The sequence below is a fragment of the Eulemur rufifrons genome, chromosome 9 (genome assembly GCF_041146395.1).
Source record: "Eulemur rufifrons isolate Redbay chromosome 9, OSU_ERuf_1, whole genome shotgun sequence".
NCBI classification, from domain to species: domain Eukaryota; kingdom Metazoa; phylum Chordata; class Mammalia; order Primates; family Lemuridae; genus Eulemur; species Eulemur rufifrons.
The window spans coordinates 15,232,247-15,250,844 of NC_090991.1; the positions used below are offsets into that span (position 1 = coordinate 15,232,247).

General features: G+C 56.0%; 1 protein-coding gene across 1 annotated transcript in view; it reads left to right on the forward strand.

Moving 5' to 3' along the window:
* The window catches only part of SLC43A2 (solute carrier family 43 member 2), a 38,108-nt gene extending 24,818 nt beyond the window's left edge, over positions 1-13,290 (forward strand). The window contains exons 6-15 of the mRNA XM_069483497.1: positions 273-365; positions 1,758-1,891; positions 1,975-2,177; positions 2,592-2,738; positions 4,722-4,733; positions 5,299-5,437; positions 6,808-6,940; positions 8,865-8,938; positions 10,149-10,272; positions 10,718-13,290. Of these exons, the coding sequence (XP_069339598.1) occupies positions 273-365; positions 1,758-1,891; positions 1,975-2,177; positions 2,592-2,738; positions 4,722-4,733; positions 5,299-5,437; positions 6,808-6,940; positions 8,865-8,938; positions 10,149-10,272; positions 10,718-10,879 (1,221 nt within the window). The 3' untranslated portion in view covers positions 10,880-13,290. The remainder of the gene's footprint in view (positions 1-272; positions 366-1,757; positions 1,892-1,974; positions 2,178-2,591; positions 2,739-4,721; positions 4,734-5,298; positions 5,438-6,807; positions 6,941-8,864; positions 8,939-10,148; positions 10,273-10,717) is intronic.
* Positions 13,291-18,598: the final 5,308 nt, after the last annotated feature.

Below are 18,598 nucleotides of genomic sequence, written 5' to 3' on the forward strand. Positions count from 1 at the left end.
AGACAACAAGGCCCCTGGCCTATCCCAGAAAGTCAAACAACTTTGTATGTCTAGAGTCCAATTTCTGCATTATCTTCCTTCCTTTCCCTCAGCCTCAGTCCAGAGAGGAAAAAACTTTAATTAGCAGTAATCACCCGTGAATTAAACCCCTGTGACTCACACAGGAAGGGGGTCGGGTAAGATAGGGGCCTGACAATGCCTTGATTCTCTGTCCCCCTTCTTCACCTGTCCTCTGTGAGTCCGCTGAAGTTTCCTTGTTTCTTATCTTCCAGCTGCCCAACATGTTCGGAGACCTTCGGTCCACCTTTATTGCCTTGATGATTGGCTCCTATGCCTCCTCAGCAGTCACCTTCCCAGGAATCAAGGTGAGGGTGTGGCTGGCCGGTTTCCAGCACGTTTGTTTTGTAGTAGTGTCTGTGCGGAGGCCTCCCTCAAGGCTCCTTCCTCTCCCTGAAGAGAGAAGTTGGGTGTTGGGGGTGGCCCCTCCCCACCACTCCCACCTGGGCAGGATGCACCTGGGCTTCACAGGAGTGAGCAAAGAAAACCACTGGGCCACGGGGGAGGGAAGATTCAAGCTGCAGGGCGGTAGCGCAGGCTGCCTGTGCATTTCTGGGCTGGGGTAGGGAAAGGGCGGCGAGTTTCTCTCCGATCCTGAGTCCAGCTCCAGCCTCCCCCACCCCCAGCCTGTTGTTGTGGCGCTGTTGCTCCCCATTAGCCAAGTTGGTTCAGCTGTTTCCCTCCCAGGCAGATTCGGAGCCTGTGGAAGTCACACTGGGTCAGGATGAAGCAAATACCTCACTGTCCATTGGCCCCAGCTCCTAGCCCAAACCCGCGGCTCTGCCAGGGCTTCCGCGGGGGCTTCTCCCTGCTCTGGCACCAGCATTAGTGAAAGCCCCTTTCCTCGGGTGTGTGTGGGCTGGTCACCTGGGAATCAAGAGGGTAGGAGGTAGGAATCTGGGGCCAGCCATCCTGTGGACTTCCAGGGATTCTCATGTCCCTGGAGCAAGGAGGACCCTATAAGTTCCTCCTCCTCCTCATCCCAGTGTCTAACTGCTGCTGTCCTCCCTGGTGAGCTGGGCAGCTGTCTGCCAGTACTTTAGGGACTCTTGTGTAGCTGCTGGAAATAAACGGTGCTCATGACAATAACAGCTAACATGCTGCCAGGCCCTGTGCTGAGCACTCTGCCAGGGTCACACCCACTAGTCCCCCAACACTGTGGGGACATGTGCCAGTGTGCAGCCATTTCAGAGGGCATCAAAGGGAGGCACATTTGTCCATTCATTCCTTGAGTATTTTTTTGGCACCTGCCTCGCGTATTCCTCAAGGCTCTGGAGAAGCATCCGTGGACGAGGCTAGCAGGTTCCCGTTTTCAGGGAGCTCAACTAATACTAGACAAGCAAATGAACCAAGAAGCACAGTCATCTCAGCCAGGGCTGTTCACTGTGAGCCTGAGAGACAGTGATGTGGTGGGGGTGGTCAGGGAAGGCCTCTCCAACACGGTGACATCTTGGCCAACTTGGAGGCACAAGGGGTTAATGACATACCCGGGCCAGATAACTAGCGAGTGCGGGCGAGTTGGGATTATTGGAACACGGGGTATCTGGTGCCCCACACACCCAGGCCGACAGCGCTGTGCCACCTCGTGCCGCTGAGCACAGGGACGGCAGGGGCTGCAGATGCCCCCTGCCTGCTGCCCACTCTGGCTTCCCTCTGCTAACCCTGCCCCCTGTCCCACCCTACCCCCCTGTGCCTGGCAGCTCATCTACGACGCTGGTGTCTCCTTCATCATCATCCTTGTGATCTGGGCCGGCTGCTCCGGGCTGGTTTTCCTCAACTGCTTCTTCAACTGGCCTCTGGAGCCCTTCCCGGGGCCGGAGGACATGGACTACTCGTAAGTACAGGTGCTCTCTGCCCCAGCCTCACCCCAGCCAGGGCCCCCGGCAATGCCAACAGATACTCTCCTGGGGCCCCCAGGGTGAAGATCAAGTTCAGCTGGCTGGGTTTTGACCACAAGATCACAGGGAAGCAGTTCTACAAGCAGGTGACCACAGTGGGGCGCCGCCTCAGCGTGGGCAGCTCCATGAGGAGCGCCAAGGAGCAAGCAGCGCTGCAGGAGGGCCACAAGCTGTGCCTGTCCACGGTCGACCTGGAGGTGAAGTGCCAGCCAGATGCCGCAGGTACCCACTGCGTGGCCCCGAGACATCAGTGGGGCGTCCACACCCACACCCGGGCGACGGGGTTGGGGGCATCCAGATCAGGGGCACCCCTGGTGGAGGGCTTAGTGAGTATCCTCTCACTCAACTCCCACTTCTTCCCAAGGGGAGGCAGCCCGCCCGCCCTGCTCTGCAGGTGAGCACACTAGGGCTTGGAAGAGGTAAAGGGATCTGCCCAACTCTGGTTTCACGCAGGGTGACCCCACTGCAGCTCTAGCACCATGACCCTCACCAGGCCTGTCCTGGAGGTCCCCCTCCTCGCCTGCAGCTTAGGGTGATTTGCACAGTGAATTGAGCCCCCCACCCCCACACACCTGGCCCCTGGATGGCAGGTGGGCTGTGCACCACGGCCCTGAGCCCCTCGCCTTCTCCCCACAGCGGCACCCTCGTTCATGCACAGCGTGTTCAGCCCCATCCTGCTGCTCAGCCTAGTCACCATGTGCGTCACTCAGCTGCGGCTCATCTTCTACATGGGGGCCATGAACAACATGCTCAAGTTCCTGGTCAGCGGCAACCAGAAGACAGGTAGGCGGCCCGACGCAGAGAGGTCTGGTCACTACCCCTGGCCCGAGTCGAGCCCGCCGGCCACCGGCTGGACTGTGTTAGGCTGAGTCAGACCAGCAGGGCCGTGAATCGGCAGCATCCCAGGCACTGCTTGCGTGTCAGAGCTATTTCATCACTGCCAGTCCCAACTGTTCCTTCATGTCCCCGTCAGGGTTTCCCGGTTTAGGAGAGAGGAAAGGACCAAAATAGCTACATGTGTTTGGGGTGTGTGGGGGGGGGTGTTTTCCAGTGCCCGAGGGGGAGGGTTGACGTGTGTGTCTGTAAATGAAAACACGGCACAGAACAGAGCGCACAGAACAGAGCGCTCCGCCTGGGCGGTGCTGAATGAGAGTGGGTCAAACGCAACGCCATGAATCCCCCAGAAAACAGCAGGATTGGCCCGAGGGGACCCTGGGTGTTGCGGGGAGGGTGGTTGTCGTGGCTGGAGACTCGCAGGCAGTCTGGCCCACGCTGGGATCTGCATCTTGAGCTTCAAGACAGGGCAGGGCAGGGACTTCCTCGGGGTGTGTAATCCAGTCGAGACTTGCTAACTCCAGTAAACAGCACTGATAACCTACAGGCCACTTTCCAAAACAGCACAGAACGTCTTCAGCTGATGAGAGCTTTTGATCCCACAAAGAAAGTCGGTACTTCCCCAGGGCCCGAGCTGAGTCAGCTTTAGTCATCCCCTAGCGGGACAAACACATTTGGAAAATCCTTTTTATTGGCAGTCTCACTGGTTTGCAGCTTTTTGTTGTTGGTTTACTTGTTTTTATCAAGGGGAAGATACCTTAGGCATTGTAAAGAATCAATTATCAGTGTTTAAAGGGGACAAGAAATCCAGTTTTAACAAAAGATGTTGATAGCAAAGGGAATCAGATAACATAACTGGTTCTACTGTGAAAACGGGAGTCCGGTGACCAAGCAAAGTGAGGAAACACCCGATTGTCCTGTGCCCTTGCGAAAACTCAGAGTGAACACTACAGAGTAAGGCCCTAAGGAACCCGATAGGAAAAAATAATAACTATTTAGCTTTGTTTAGTCCAGCAACGTTCCCCCAAATTTCTGCCTCGGGAAACCTTGTTTTGTGTAGCACTCATTAAAATCTGTGGAATGCACTTTGGGGAAAGCTGATGTCTGGTGTGTACACACCCTCTGTTGTGAACTCTCAGGCCCAGAGTGGTGGAGACCCTGAGGTGTGTAGGGACAGCCCAGCCCTGGCCCTCGGGAGGCAGATCTGCCTGTTGCTGAATCATGGCCTTTTACTCAAGTTCTCTGAAAAATCTGCTGCTGCCCAGGAGGAATTTTTCCAACTATTTCCTATATTCAAAAAGACAGTTTCAAGAATAGAGGAAGTCGGGCCAGGAAGCTTGGTCTGTGGTGGGCAAGGCATTGGTTTTCCCCATCCTGCTCCTGTGACCTGTTGCACCCAAAACCTTCAGCCCTGGCTCTGCCCAGAGGGGGCTGCTGCAGGGTCCGGGAGCCAGGGGGCTGGGAGGGAGACCCATGGTGTCAGATGCTCTGGCAGGGTGTCTGGGGAGGATTCTTTGACCTTCCCCTCTCCCCGAGTGCAGCAGGAGGTAACTGACAGAGCATTAGTGCCCCAGGGACTGCGTAATACTGGGGGAGGGGCTCTGATTTTGCCTCCACACGCAAGCCACTTCCCCATCACGGCCCCCACCATGGGCCCGATTCACCAGTGCTAGCTGCACATGACTGCGGCACCAGCAGTCAGGAAAACGTCAGCAGGTGGCTGGGCTGGGCCCTCTCTTGAACCCACTCCCAGAGGCCTGGCTCGAGCTTAGCCTCCCCTGAGCGCTCTGCATCAGATCTCGGGGAGCCGTGGAGTGTGTGCTGGGCCCAGAGCTGGCCGGCCTCCTCTCCCCTCCTCTCTATGACAGCTGTTGAGATTTCTGTGCTAACCTCTCTCCTTTCTGCCCTTTCGCCTTTGCTTTCTTGATGCAGTGATGGCCACGGGTAAGCAGGGGGCTTGTCAGGGAACCTGGCGACATCCCCTCCCAGCCAGTCTCCATTCAACCCAGAATCTTCTCGCCCCGACTCCTGACGCCCCTCTTGGCTAGAACTGTGTGGGCAGTGGTGGGGCAGTCAACTTTCAGCTTCTGTTTCTCTGAAAAATCTCACATGATGTCAAAGCCCTGTGACGTGGGAAGCCCAGTGCCTTCCTGGTATATTTCTTAGAGGCAGAAAACTAATGGCAAGTCACACACAAAACCTCAGTCACGGGCATCGGTAATTGTGTGGTTCCCAAATCAGCAACTTCCCGGAGCTTCTGGAGGAGGTCATTGTGACATACTGGGTTTCATTAGCTGATTCTTGGAAACGAGCAGGGGATTTAGAGCAAAGAATAGGATGACCTGCCCCTTGCTCCGGCTTTGATTTCAGAGGTTAGGGTCTCTGGGCTCCCCTCAAGACTCACAGTGACAAGGGAGACTCCAGAAGGGCCTGTGGGTACTTCTGTGCCCTGTGCCCACCCCAGGGCTCTCTGTCAGGACCCCCCGTGATGCGCCATCTTCCTCCCCAGTCGCCCTGTACACCTCCATCTTCGGCGTGCTCCAGCTGCTCTGCCTCCTGACGGCCCCCGTCATCGGCTACATCATGGACTGGAGGCTGAAGGAGTGCGAGGACGCCTCTGAGGAGCCCGAGGAGAAGGACACCAACCAGTGCGTAGGCAGGGCCGTCGCCCTGGCTCCCAGCCCCCAGTGCCTGCAGAAAGACCACGGGGTCACATGTCAGGCAGGCGCAGGGCGGGCGGGTTAAGTGTTTTAGTCAGCAGGAGAAGCGAGAAAGGAGTGTGCTCAAAAGTTCCTCTCATGAGTCCGTGAGTCTGTAGACACTCGTTGGGCTCAGCACACGTTTGGGTCTCTCACCTCTTTATGGGAATTCTTTGGTGCACTAAGGTTTAGGAAGCACCAAGCTGGACAAAGGAGGAGAAAAACCAGGGGCAAGTTTGTGCAGACCACCGGCTGGCAAACCATTCTGCCCCTAGGACTGCCCCACCTCCAACCCTTGGCAGGGCTTGCACGTAGACCCCCTTAGAGCCAGCCACTTGCCCACCGGCCTGGTCCCATGCGGTGTGAGCAGTAAGTCTCTGTATCCTTATGTGTTATGGGAGTCGCTCATGATTGTGAGGATGAAACAAGGTTCTGGGGCCCTACTTGATGCAAGGGTTGGGCTCTAAGATCAGAGGATGAGTTAAAGGCCGTCTTCTCTGACTCCACCTTGATATAATAAGCTATTATTTGTTGTCCCGGGCCCTGTGCCAAGCACCCAATGCACACTATTTCAAGGAAGCCTCACGACACTGTGGTGAAGTGGGTACTATTTTGCAGATGAGGGAACTGAAACTAGGAGTTAGAGTCGTTTGCCTGAGGTCACATCGTTAGGAAGTGGTGGGCCTGGGGCTCCCTGCACATCTCCCAGCACTTTCGATTCGTTCTTGGATGTTGTATGACCGTCCGTGGGGTGTCTATGTGGGTGGTGAGACTGGGGTTGGTAATAGTTAATTCACAAAGAAATAATTACAGAGAATGCTCTGTTATCTAGGTCAGGTCCTGCAGCCAAGAGGTTATTTGTGCCCATTCCGGTTCCATCTGCTGCATGTTTATTTCTCCTTCACCCTCTCCTGCTCCCCGGGGGAAAAGCCACTCACTCCTGTTTGGCTTATTACCTGGCTTCTTATCAGCTTCCTGCAAGATTTGGATGGACTTGAAGCCAATGGTGAAGTGGGGCGCTGCCACATCCTAGCTTGGGCACACTCTTCTCCTCTCCCCGCGGCTCGAGCTCAGCCTTCCCTGGGCCAATGGCCACCTTCTCATATCTGAGACCCTCCACGGAGGTTCACTCAGTGTTCCACTGAGGAGGAGGACAGGGGAGCGTCCCTAGTGTCGGTCTAGCCCTGACACAGTCCCTAAAACATGCCTCTGAGTCTTGTGTTGGTTCACGTACTGTGACTCCTGAGGCCTGACTTCTTGGGGGGACCCAGCTTGCTCCTGGGAGCTCCCCAGCTCCTGGGTGTGCCGTGTCTCCACAGAGGCGAGAAGAAGAAGAAGAAGCGGGACCGGCAGATCCAGAAGATCACCAACGCCATGCGGGCCTTTGCCTTCACAAACCTGCTGCTGGTGGGCTTTGGGGTGACCTGCCTCATCCCCAACTTGCCTGTGCAGGTGGGTGTGGGGAGAGGGAGAGGCCAGGTAGGGTACGGGACGAGAAGGGATGTTGTTTAGAGACTAAAAGGTTCGTGATGTGTCATGGAAGCCATCACCAAAACAAATGGTGACTTTCATTCATTCCATTCAACCTGCCAGCCCACTACCCACCGTTATTTACTGAGGGCCTGTTGCCTGCCGGGCTCGTGCTTGAGGCTGAGGGTGAGCTGTAAGGAAACTTGGATCGTCCCTCACAGAGGATCTCTTCTCTATGAAGTCATGTGATTCTCGATCTTTTGGGCATCTTGCTTACTATGAAAACCATCATCATGCCCTTTCCAGGAACCCTACAAGGGTTCAATCCATTTAGGGTAGTTGTGTGGTTAGTTTTGCATTTGCTCAAACAGCTAGAATTTGATGTCCAAAGAGGTCTGGCTGATCTGTGGTACTGGCGGGAATACCCTGGTACAAGAGTGCCCGCAGGGTCTGTCCACTGGGGAGCGTGGAGAAAGACCATGGTCATGGCTTGCCCTCTGGGTTCAAAAGCTTAATTCCTTTGCACAAGCTTTCTAAGCTTTTTGAAAATTGACTTTCGCCAGAGATCATGAGCCAGGTAGACTTTATCACCTGCCTGGCTCTACCCACAGATCTATCAAAGTGGTCTAGCAGAGGTTTGGCCCAATCCCCACATCTACGACTTTGGAGGGACATGAGTGACAACTTTGCTTCCAGATGGGTGTAGCTCAAGTCCAGATGGTATCTCGGGCCAGGTCCAGGAGGAAAGCAGGAGTCCCTCCCTATTTACAAGTAGCCAGGTGTTAAGGTACATTAACTTAACCGTCAGTACTCTCTTGTGTATGAGCTCACACTGAGCATGCACCAGGTAAGCCACTGAAGCCTCGTGCCAGTTCCAGGGAGGAATGTTGTTGCGTCCTTCGTGCCCTCCCTGGTCTCCTGGGTTGTTCTTTCTGCAAGACAGACAGACCCTTGCCCTGACCACCTTTTCCAAGTGAGGGGCAATGATCAGTGGGGACAGTCATCTGCTTTTTGTTTTATTTAGTTCTTGTTGAAAGAAAAGTTGTGAAAAGGCAACAAGGCATTTGAAGTGGAGAGGGGGCGCCTGCACAGGTGTGCGTGCTCATTCGGGCGCAGCCCCTGCCCCCTCCACCGTCCACATTCCTGGGAGCAGGTCCTGGCTGCTGAACAAGATGGCAGGGCCGTGTACAAAAGACAAAAAGGGCAAACCGGGTCCTGGTGGCTACTTGAACAGCTCTTGTGCCTCTCAGGAATCATTAACAAGCGCTTCTCAGAGCTTGCTGGGCTGCTGGCAGTGGCCTGCCTGGGAAGGGGCCTCCCACAGACAGCAGTAGAACTTTGTTAGGGAGTGACTGGGCAGGGAGCCCTCTGCATGGTGCTCAGGTGGGCAAAGGCAGGAGATCAAGGTCAGGTTAGTGACCCCTTACTCAGGAGTGCTGTGTGGATACATATTTAACAGAGCTCTGATTTGTAGCGTTTACAGATCTGCGTGGTGTAAATGCTGTCATGTCATCCTGGCTGATTTCAAGCTGCCAGTATGATGTCACTGGCTGGGGGGTTGGAAAGAGATTCACAGCAACACACCCTCACGTGGTGTTTCTACCACACACACACAATAGGGGTGAAAACCCTGAGGAGCACGGAGAGTAGTGAAATAACCAGGAAGTGATGAGTTTTGAGTATTCATCACCTTCATTGTAATATAATTTATTTCACTGTAAGTTTATATAATTTAATTTTCAATAATGACTATGTTTAACAACTGGCTTGCAAAATTTCTGAAAATTCAACAGTTGGCTCTGGAGAGCTGGTCCGAGCTGACTCCAGGCTGCTACTGCGGGAGGGTCGGGGACAAGGTGAGGGCCCCTCGGGGACTTCTGCTCACGCTTTGCTCTCCCTCCCTCAGATCATCTCCTTCGTCCTGCACACAATTGTCCGAGGATTCATCCACTCTGCCGTCGGGGGCCTGTACGCCGCCGTGTAAGTCCTGGAAGCTGCGGGTGGTTCAGTGGCCAAGGGTGTGGGAATGGCCTGAGGGAGGCTGCTGGGGGGACTGAGACCCTGAGGCTGGGACACCTGTCCTAGCAGGGTTCATCTGCTTGCATCAGGGGACAGGTACCAGGGTTTCTGCTGGGTGTGTCAGGGGAAGGCCATGCCTGGTGGGAGGCGGGTCAGTGGGCAGACAGTTGGGTGCCCACGAGCCTTGGCATTTAACACGAAGTCAGTTCCCTCAGCCAGGGTCAGTGCCCCGTGCAGCTCATTGTGGCCTCAGGGGCCGCCACTCAGCTGAGTCCTGGGGCTGGCCCTGGCAGCTCACTGGGAAGGGCAGGGGCTGGTTCCAGTTGCCTGAAGCTAAATGATGAAGTTCACATGGCCCTCACCAGGGGCAGCGCATAAATACTGAGCCCAATTGTACCAGATAGGCCTCACCTAGAGCCTCAAGGGCTCAGTTCTGCATAGCCTTCATGGGCCCTGGCTAAAATAAAATGTGCATCTCTTCCTAAAAGACCACACCTCCATGAGAAACCACAGTGTTCCTCCTTCTCTGGCTGGGGCGTGGCCCGAAAACTGGAACCTGAATGCCATCATCTACTGTCTCTGACTGTGAAACCAGCTCATTCCTTGCTGGGAGCCCCTTCCTGCTTCTGGGGCAGCTAAGCCTGATGTGTGTTAAGATTTAACCCAGAATTCTCTCCCCATCCTACAGCATCCCATGGGGTCATTCCAGGTCTGCTTGTCCTCCGCCTTGCCTGTGCCAGGCCTGGAGGAAGTTGTGGTTGCCCTGGCAGGGCCCGAGGGAGTCAGGCAAGAGCTGTGATGCTGACTTTCCGTGATTACACAATGCTCCTCTGGATGAGGGTACAGCAGCGCCAGGCCCAGCCTCCAACCTGCTCCCTGGGACTGTTGCCCAAGCTGCAGACTCCTGCCAGCACCACACTTTCCACTCAGCTCGGCCAGACACCCGTAGGCCTGGGGCACATCTAGGTGGTGTGGCCCTCCCTAGACTCTGGGGCCTCGGGCTGGTCGGAAAGAGAAACACTTTGCAGAACTGCTCAGCAGAAAGTAATTCAGGGGCTGGCACCCCACCCTTCTCTGGCGCCAAAGGTGCATCCTGGGGTCACCAGACACCGGGCCAGGCTGAGCCCGAGAGGACGGCACTGGCTGTGACAAGTGTCGGTTGCCCCGACAGGTACCCCTCCACACAGTTCGGCAGCCTCACAGGACTGCAGTCTCTGGTCAGCGCGCTCTTTGCTCTCCTGCAGCAGCCGCTGTTTCTGGCCATGATGGGTCCCCTCCAAGGAGACCCTCTGTGGGTAAGAAAGGTCGGGGGCAGGGGGCCCTGGGCACCTGCTGACTGGGAGCTGGGAGGCATCACTTAGGGGGCTTCAGAGCCCTGAGGACAGGCAGTTTGGGAGCTTGGGTTGGGATCGATTCAGGGTCCCTTTGTGAACGGTGGCCAGACAGGAGGAGAGAAATCCCCTCTGGACCTGATTTTGGGGTAAACAGAACAGCGTTCCTGTCCCGGCCCCACCCCTGGAGATTCAGATCAGTAGGTCTGAGATGGGGCCCAGGCCCTGAGGGCTGCGGGGAATTCGGATGCTGGAATGTGGAAGGACGGGCCCTCGGACCTTTTGGACCTTCGTGTTTTGTTTTTCCCTCTCCTCTCCTGTGCCCTTCTCCCCTTTCCCGAACCCGAGTGTGAGGGTCTGGAGCCTCGCCCCCGCCCGCCGTGACGGCCTGGCCGCTCCCTGCCCGCAGGTGAACGTGGGGCTGCTGGCCCTGAGCATGCTGGGGTTCTGCCTGCCCCTCTACCTGATTTGCTACCGGCGCCAGCTGGAGAGGCAGCTGCAGCAGAAGCGGGAGGACGACAAGCTTTTCCTCAAGATCAACGGTTCATCCAACCGGGAGGCTTTCGTGTAGCGCCTACCACCTCCGAACTGGGGCCTCCTGCCTGTGCTTCAGTGACTGACCCGTGTCCTCCTCCCCACCCCAGAGGACCCCACGCACCCCCAGGACCCTCTCCTCCACCATGTTGGAGTCCACGCTCCCTCCCAGGGCCCTGGTCTGCCTCGGAGCTCTGTGGTGTAAGGACAGGAGAGGGCCCGGGCCGGGCCGGTCTCTACTGCTAAAAGCAGGGGCTGCTCTGCTGGCTGCCCCCGAAGGACCCTGGGCCCGGGGCTCCACGGTGCCTGCAGGAGGAGGCTCTCTCCCTCGAGTGTCTGGATTCTGCCTCTTGCCAAAGCAGAGGGGTCTGCCATCCCCTGCCGCCACCTGCCTCTTGGCTGCATGCCCACCGGCCACGCCTGCCCGAGGACAAAGGCTTGCACTGTCTGCACCCCCTCGCCTGGCCCCTCACCTCCTCCTCTGGCCAGTCTGAGGCTGCCTGAGGAAGGAAGGACCCGCTTCCTGTTGTTGGTGCTAACTCCTTTGTAATTCCAGCCCCCCATGGCCTGCCCATGGCCTGTCCTCCCATTTGAGGGCTGTGGAGAAGCCCCCCTGGCTTCCAGCCTGGGGAAGGGCTGAGGGCCGGGTGGTCGCACGAAGCCTCAGGAGCGAGGCCGAGCCTGACCGGAGGTCCCGCGCCTCCTCCCTCGGGGCCTACGGGGGCAGCACGTTCCCACTGCCACCCTCAGGCCAGTCTGCCACCTGAAGGGGGTTAAAGGACCACCCTGGGGCGCCCCCCCCCCCCACACAGCTGTTCTGTGGGGGTGGAAGTCAGGCTGTGGCTCACAGACGTGGAGGTCCAGGCCTGGGCCGGGAAGTGGATTTGTGATGGCCCGAGGGCGGGGGCGGTGTGTGTGCATGTGGTATGTGTGCGATGGGGGTGCGGGGGGGCTCTGCCCCTGTTCCCACCCGCCAGGCCTGCGACAGGCCCTGCGCGAGGGAGCCGGCCTGGCTCCCAGCCAGGAGCCGGTATGCGGCCGCGGGGCCACAGCGCCCCCTGCTGGCGGGCTCTGCCAGGGCCCTGGCGCTGTTTACGCGGGAGAGGCCGGGCCTGCCTGGCTCACCCACCCACCTTGACTGCCCCCAGAAATGTGTCTGAGGCCTCCTGGGAGTGCTCAGAGGGGTGAGTTGATTTTTTAGGTTTTTAGTTGTTTTTTTTCCTCTTTTGAAGTTTTGTCAGACTTCTTTTTATAAAGCAATAAATCCATTTTCCTCCTGGGTCAGGGATGCCCCTTCTAGCATATCAGTTAATGGCTGCATGTGCCTGTTTTGACCTTGAGAAGAAAAGGCAGGACAGGATTTTCTGCCACTGACCAGCCCCAGCCGTACCCAGCTGCTCACCATCTCGCGGGGCACTGCTGTCTTGGGAGGGGCGGTGGGCCAGGAAAAGACCTTACTTCCCCATCCCCAAACACACAGGGCTTGTGCGGACATCTCAGAAGTGTGGGCCAACCCCCTGCCCCGCTGCTTCCCTCGGCCAAACAGGCTAATCCCAACCCTTTCCATCCCCTGCACACATTTCCTCTCCCCCTTCTGCAACCCTGAGGTTTCTCCTGAGTTCGGGACACAGGGTGAGCCCAGGAGAGCCGCGGGCTCAGAGCAGAGTCAGGATGTGGTGGGGGATGAAGGAGAACAGGAGAGGGTAGGCCGGGCCCGAATTCAAGCTCTGCATTAACACTGGGGCACCTCGAACACACCCGATCTCCTAGGCTTTACTCCACTCAGACAGTAAAATCAAACTCTCCCCAACCAAAAATCAAACCAAGCAGAGAGAAATAGATCCACATTTCCCAAACCACTCCTTAGGACACTTGTTCTGTGGTAAGTTAATGGTCATTCTAGTTTTTTAAAAAGTGCTATAGTCAAATTTAGGAAAGGCTGAGTTCAAGTCCGGCCTGTTACAACGAAGCACTCGCAGCACTTTCTGCACACTCGTGGCTCCTGAACTTTGTGGCCCTCTGCGAGTGTGGCAGGTTTCCTGCTCAGGAGACAACCAGAGCCATCGGACTCCAGGTGTGGCCCAGTGAGCACCCGCAGCAGAGGCTCCTGGGTGCTGGTTAAAAACGTGGGCTCTAGGTCTAGGTCGTGCCTCTGACTGGGGATTCTGGTGCCTCCCCGAGCTTGAGACCCACCGTGGAAGAGGAGTGCAGATCAGGAAAACAAATGAGCCTTGGGCCCTTCCAGCTGGTAAGATGTGATATTGAGGTTGGGCAGACATGGCCTGTGCTGTCCCCAGCGGTGCCCAGGCCCTGCCAAAATGGGAGCTGGTGCCTCATTCTCCCACCCTCCCGCAGGGTGTGGCCCTTTGTGGGAAGAAGCAGGCACTGAGAAACTGGCGCTGAGGGTGGAGAGCAGTTTAGGGCCAACAGTGCTTGGGGACTTGAGGCATGAAAATAGTCGCAGGGCACAGAGGTTGTAGCTAGCCAGAGGGGTCGGGTACCATCTGCACCCCCACCTCCTAGTCAGGGGCCAGTCAGTCTACCCTGACTTTGTACAGAGTTGGCAGTTTACCTGTTTCCCTATGATCACTGAATCATGATGGCACTCTAGGAGTTAAATAGATACTATCCTTATTTTATAGCTGAAAAACTTGACGCCCAGACAGGTACAGTAACTTGCTCAAGGTTAGAACCAGGACTCATATATGGGTCTTAAGTCATTGGAGCAGCCAGGTCCCTCTAGACAGGGACATTGCATTCGGAGCAGCAGCCCTGGGAGCCGCCAGGCCACTGCAGCAGGGAGGCAACTGCCTGAGGAAGGGGAACTAGCCCAGGCATAGTCTGTTTCTGGAGGCCAAGAGCTTTCTCAGAGGAAGCAGTGGGCTTGGTAGAATCATGTTGGCCCTGGAGACTGATGGGTACTTGGGGGAGCAATTCCCTGGTGACCCCAACCCCCAAGAGGAGTACCCTGAGATGGGGGAGGGACCATGGCTGATCAAAGCAGTAGGCACCCAGTGGCCGTGGCCCTCCTGTCTTCTCCCTTGTGCTCCAGGCTCCTGGTGGGAAGGAGCAGGGAGTGACGCCTGGCCCTGTGCTTTCAGAGCGAGGAAGGGGCTGGGCCAGCCTCAGGAAGACTGCCCGGAGCCCCTCTCCTCACCAGGCTCTGGGGTCTAGGCATTCCTTTGTGGTCAGCTTCCTCCAACCCTCTAGGTCTCTGACTACAGCTCCCACTGCCTGGGCCACACACAGGGAGAGTTGGCCAACAACATGGCGCAGGCTCCTGTGGATTCTGGTTTGCTCCATCCGCCTTCCCCTCTTGAACCCAGTATTGTCCTGGTCAAAGAACTACTTCTACGCAAATCCTCCTTGTCATGGCCCTGTGCTGTGCAATCTGAGGACAGCGTCACATTGCCCCAAGGACACCGAAAACAGTGGGATATCCAGTATTGGGCTTTCGTGTGCAGGACTGTCCTGGACAGTAGCACAGACACATTCAGCCACGTGGGGTTTCTAATCCCCTCGTGTGCCAACCTGTATGAATGTGAGCAGATGATGACCAGCAGTGGGAGTGCGGACAAGCTGTGGCCATCCTGTGGTGAAGGGCTCCTGCCGGGACCTCCGAGGAGGCTTTTCCACAGAACTGGCTGTCAGGGCCATCTAAGCAGCGGCTCCCCTCCCTCTGAAAGGTAACAGGATGGGCTCTCATGGGCTCTTGGGGCAGGCAGGTACCTTATCTGTGCCAATTCCTGGAGGCCCAACTGAAGGATGGTATCCCACAGTCCCCAAATGTAGGCCATGGGATTATGAGGGTTGGGAGCCTGTGACCCCCAAAGTGAGTGGGTTATCCACAGGCTGCAGCCCTCCCATGGGGTAGGGGGTCAGGGTGAGCAGGTAGGCTCTGGGAGCCTGTTCCCCGCATGCCCTGACTCACCCCAAGTCCTGGGGTGAGAACGGAGCTTCCCGAATGTCATGAAGGAGGTGCAGCATCCTTCACGTGGGTGGCCTACCAGGTTCAGGCCTCTCCCTGCCAGCACGGAGCCACCGCCATGCCCCCTGGTCTCTGTGGTTAGTCATTTTCACCTTTCTGGGCAGATCGGGGCCTCGACCCTTCTTGGAATGAGGCTCCATCGCCCCATGCCAAGGAGGCAATGAGAGAAGAGCAAAGGTTGGGGGTCTTGGTGGCCTCAGACACCAGTTGAGCTTCAGTTTCTCACCTGTGAAATGGAGGTAGCAATACCTTCATAGCGTGGCTAAGTGACCCATAGTGAGCACCTGCCCAGCAGCATACCTGGCACTTAACAGGCACTTAACAGTAGCATTATTTTTAGGACCTGGAAGAAGGCAGCTAGCACAGGGAACGAGGCACTCCCTGTTCACCCGGCCCACAGGATACCTGCCTGAGGGTGCTCTGACCGGGACAGGCCCTTGGCCAAGTCGAGAAAGTGAGGTCTGTATCTGCCCACCCCTACCCTTCTCACAACCCCTCTCTAAGCAGAAGCCTTAAGAAATGATTCCCTTGTTCGCTTGTCTTTTGTGGCTTTCACATTTTGGTAAGACTTGGCCAAAAAGCTTCTCAAGCTAATTTCTGAAGGGTGACAGATTTGTGTTGAGTGGGGTGACTCAGATCACGGTCACATAGGCAGCATCTCTACACCTCGTCCTTGTAAAACTGCTTGGCCGTGCCTCTAACTCTGTGTGTGTATGTATGTGCGTGTGTCTGGGGTGTGCTCCGGGTGTGCCAGGGTGTGCACGTGTGTGGAAGAGCTTGTCTGTGTGCCTTGCTTCCTGGATGGAACAGAGAGGGAGGGTCTTGCCTTGCCAAATCCCTTTCCATTGCTGGAAAGATCACCTAGGCAGGCCCGGCCCAAGGACCCAGCCCAGGCCCTCCCAAGTGGTGCCTGAAGGGTTAATCCATTCCCTGTATTAACCAGGGTCAATACAGTGACCTTGACAACTCAGCAGCTGACCCCGACTCTTCCCTGCCCCTTTGCTGTTTCTAGCACCTGGCTTACTTCCTGGCACACAGTAAGCACTCAATAAATGTATGCTGAGAATGACTAAGAACTGCTGTCTCCTCGGCTCCTATCTCTTTCTATGTCACGAATCCCTTGCCTCTGTCCCTTGCCCAGATTCCCTGTCACCTGGCCCCACCCCTCCGCTAGGCTGTGTTTGCTGGTGTGGCCCTCCGCACTGCCACTTGAAGAACTGAGAGACAGGGCAAGGGGCCCCTGGGTGGGAAGACAGAGGCTGCCAGTGAATTCTGGTTCTAAAGGGGGCCCCTTGTCTTTTGTCCTGAGACCTTCCCAGAGAAGCCCCAGGAAGATGCCCACCTAGCCAGGGAGGGGAGGGAGCTGCCTGTCTGTCTGAGGCCTGGCCCCCGACCCTGCTGTGGTGAGGGGGCTCAAGGCGCAAGGGAGGGTGTGGATGGCCTCTGGGGGCCCCTACAAAGCAGCCAGGGCAGAGAGCTGCTAGATGGAGGTGCGTGGGGGCTGCTCCCCGTCAGGGCTGCAGACTCGAACGCTGGGCTCGGCCATATGCCCTTGTCGCTGCCTCTCCTTTTCCCACTTTGGTGGAGACAGCACAGAGAAACACGTCCCCAGTGTGAGCACAGCCACAGCATATGCTCTGCAGTGACACAGGGCCAGCTGCACCTCGACCTCCGTTTCGGGACACAAAAGGACTTAGTGGGGACTGGGGGCACCTGGAGGCCACAGCCCCCATCTCAAAGGACAGACTGTCATGCGAAAGGAGCCCAGTGCTACCAGATCTGATTTTTTTTCTACTGGAAATCCTAAGTTTTATATAAAATACCCCCATTTTCAAATCTTGGCTCAAAAGAATTTTTTTAAAAAAATCACAGCTGCTCAAATCATTTTTAACCCTATGTAGGCCAAATACTGCCAGAGGCAGGGAGAGAAGAGGAGGCGGCAAAGGACCTCCTGGTCTCTTTTGGGTGCCCAAAGCATCTGCTGTTTATTTCCTCTGCTCCAGCAGACGTGACATTCGTCTCCCTTCTGCATTAGGTCGTGGCTCTATGTGGGCTGGGACCTTTTTCTTTTTACTTCGGTCTCCCCTAGCCTGGCTCATAATGAATGTTGTTGAGTGAGCAAATGGGTTAAACACTCCAGTCTAGTTTCTTGGGTGGCCCACAGTCGCTATTTAGGGATGGGGAATTGTCAGGCAAAGCTCAGAGCAGAGCCAGCTCACCTCCCAGGCCCAAGTGCCTACCCGCAGCCTGGCCTGGCCAACACTCCTCTGCCCAGTGGGACAAGCCGGAGAGCAGGGTCACCTGTTTGTCTGTTCTTTTGTCTAGTGTCTGTCTCTCCCCCAGAAGGAACATTTTTTGAAAGCTGGCACCTGCTCTGCCTTGGTCACCGCTAAGCCCCCAGTGACTAGAATGGTGCCTGGCATGGAATAGCTGCTCAATAAATATTTGGGGATGGAATTTCAAAAGAGACAGTCAGAAATAAACAGAAAAGAGGCTGGAACAGACCCAGACAGAGGCTGGGAGAAGAGCATGCTCTCACCAGCCTGGAAGGGACAGAGCAGAAGATGGAAACAGTGAAACAGTCTCCCCAGGAGATGGGCTACAGGGATGGCCGTAAGCGAGGCAGTAACGGGGGCCAGTGAGGAGAAGCCACATGTGTGGGTGGAGCCGTGGGGACAGGGGGCTCTGGAGCCATGAGACCCACAGACACAAGACGAAGGGGAGGGAGGATTGAAAGAGACAGAGAAAGAAAGACTGAGACAGAACAGAGAGCAGACAGATGGGGGAAAGGAGACAGCTGCAAAGAGACGATGAAAGAAACACAGGCTGAAGGTGTGTTACTCAGAGTGGAGACAGCAAAAGAGAGATAAACAGAGACAGAGAGAACAGAAATGGAGAGAGAGAGAGAGAGAGAGAGGCACAGGGAGAGACAGAAAAGCAAAGAGAGGCAGAAAGAGAGAGAGGAGAGCCAGAAAGAGCTAGAGAAACAGAGAGAAGACAGAGAGGCAACAAGGCAAAGAAAAAGACACAGAACAGGAGCTGGAGGTGGGAGGATTGCTTGAACCCAGCAGTTCGAGGCTGCAGCGAGCTATGATGGACTGCACTCCACCCTGGGCGACACAGCAAGATCTTGGCTCTGAAAAAAAGAAATAAAGAGACACAGATATCTATGACACTCACTTCTTTCCCTCCCCCCCCTTTTTTTTTTTTTTCTTTCTTTCTTTCTTTTTTTTTTTTTTTTTAGAGACAGGGCTGGAGTGCAATGGCCTGATCATAGTTCACTGTAGCCTCAAACCCCAGCCTCAAGTGATCCTCCTGCCTCGGCCTTCCAGAGTGCTAGGATTACAGGTGTGAGCCACCTCACTTGGCCTCATTCCTCTTTTAAGCCCAGAGCACGCAGAAGTAGTTTTGAGGGGCAGTAATGTCCATCCCTTCTCCCTAACACCCTCTTCTCAATGATAATAACGAGGAAATGTGCCATGCACCACACAGAACTGCTTTATGTACATTGCCTCCTCTACTGAGTCCCAGCAATCCCATGAGGCAGGCACTAGCATGGTCCCCATTTTAAATGAAGAAGCTAAGGCACAGAGAGGTTAAGTAACTTGCCCTAGGTCACACAGGTAGGAAGTGGTTGAGCTGGGACTCCAAGGCATCAGGGGGTCTATTCCCAGAGTACAGTTGTTGGCACACAGTGGGGCACAGGTAGAGAGTGCTGTGGCCCCTGTGCCTAAAAGCTAAGCCCTATGCATACCTGAAGCAAACTTG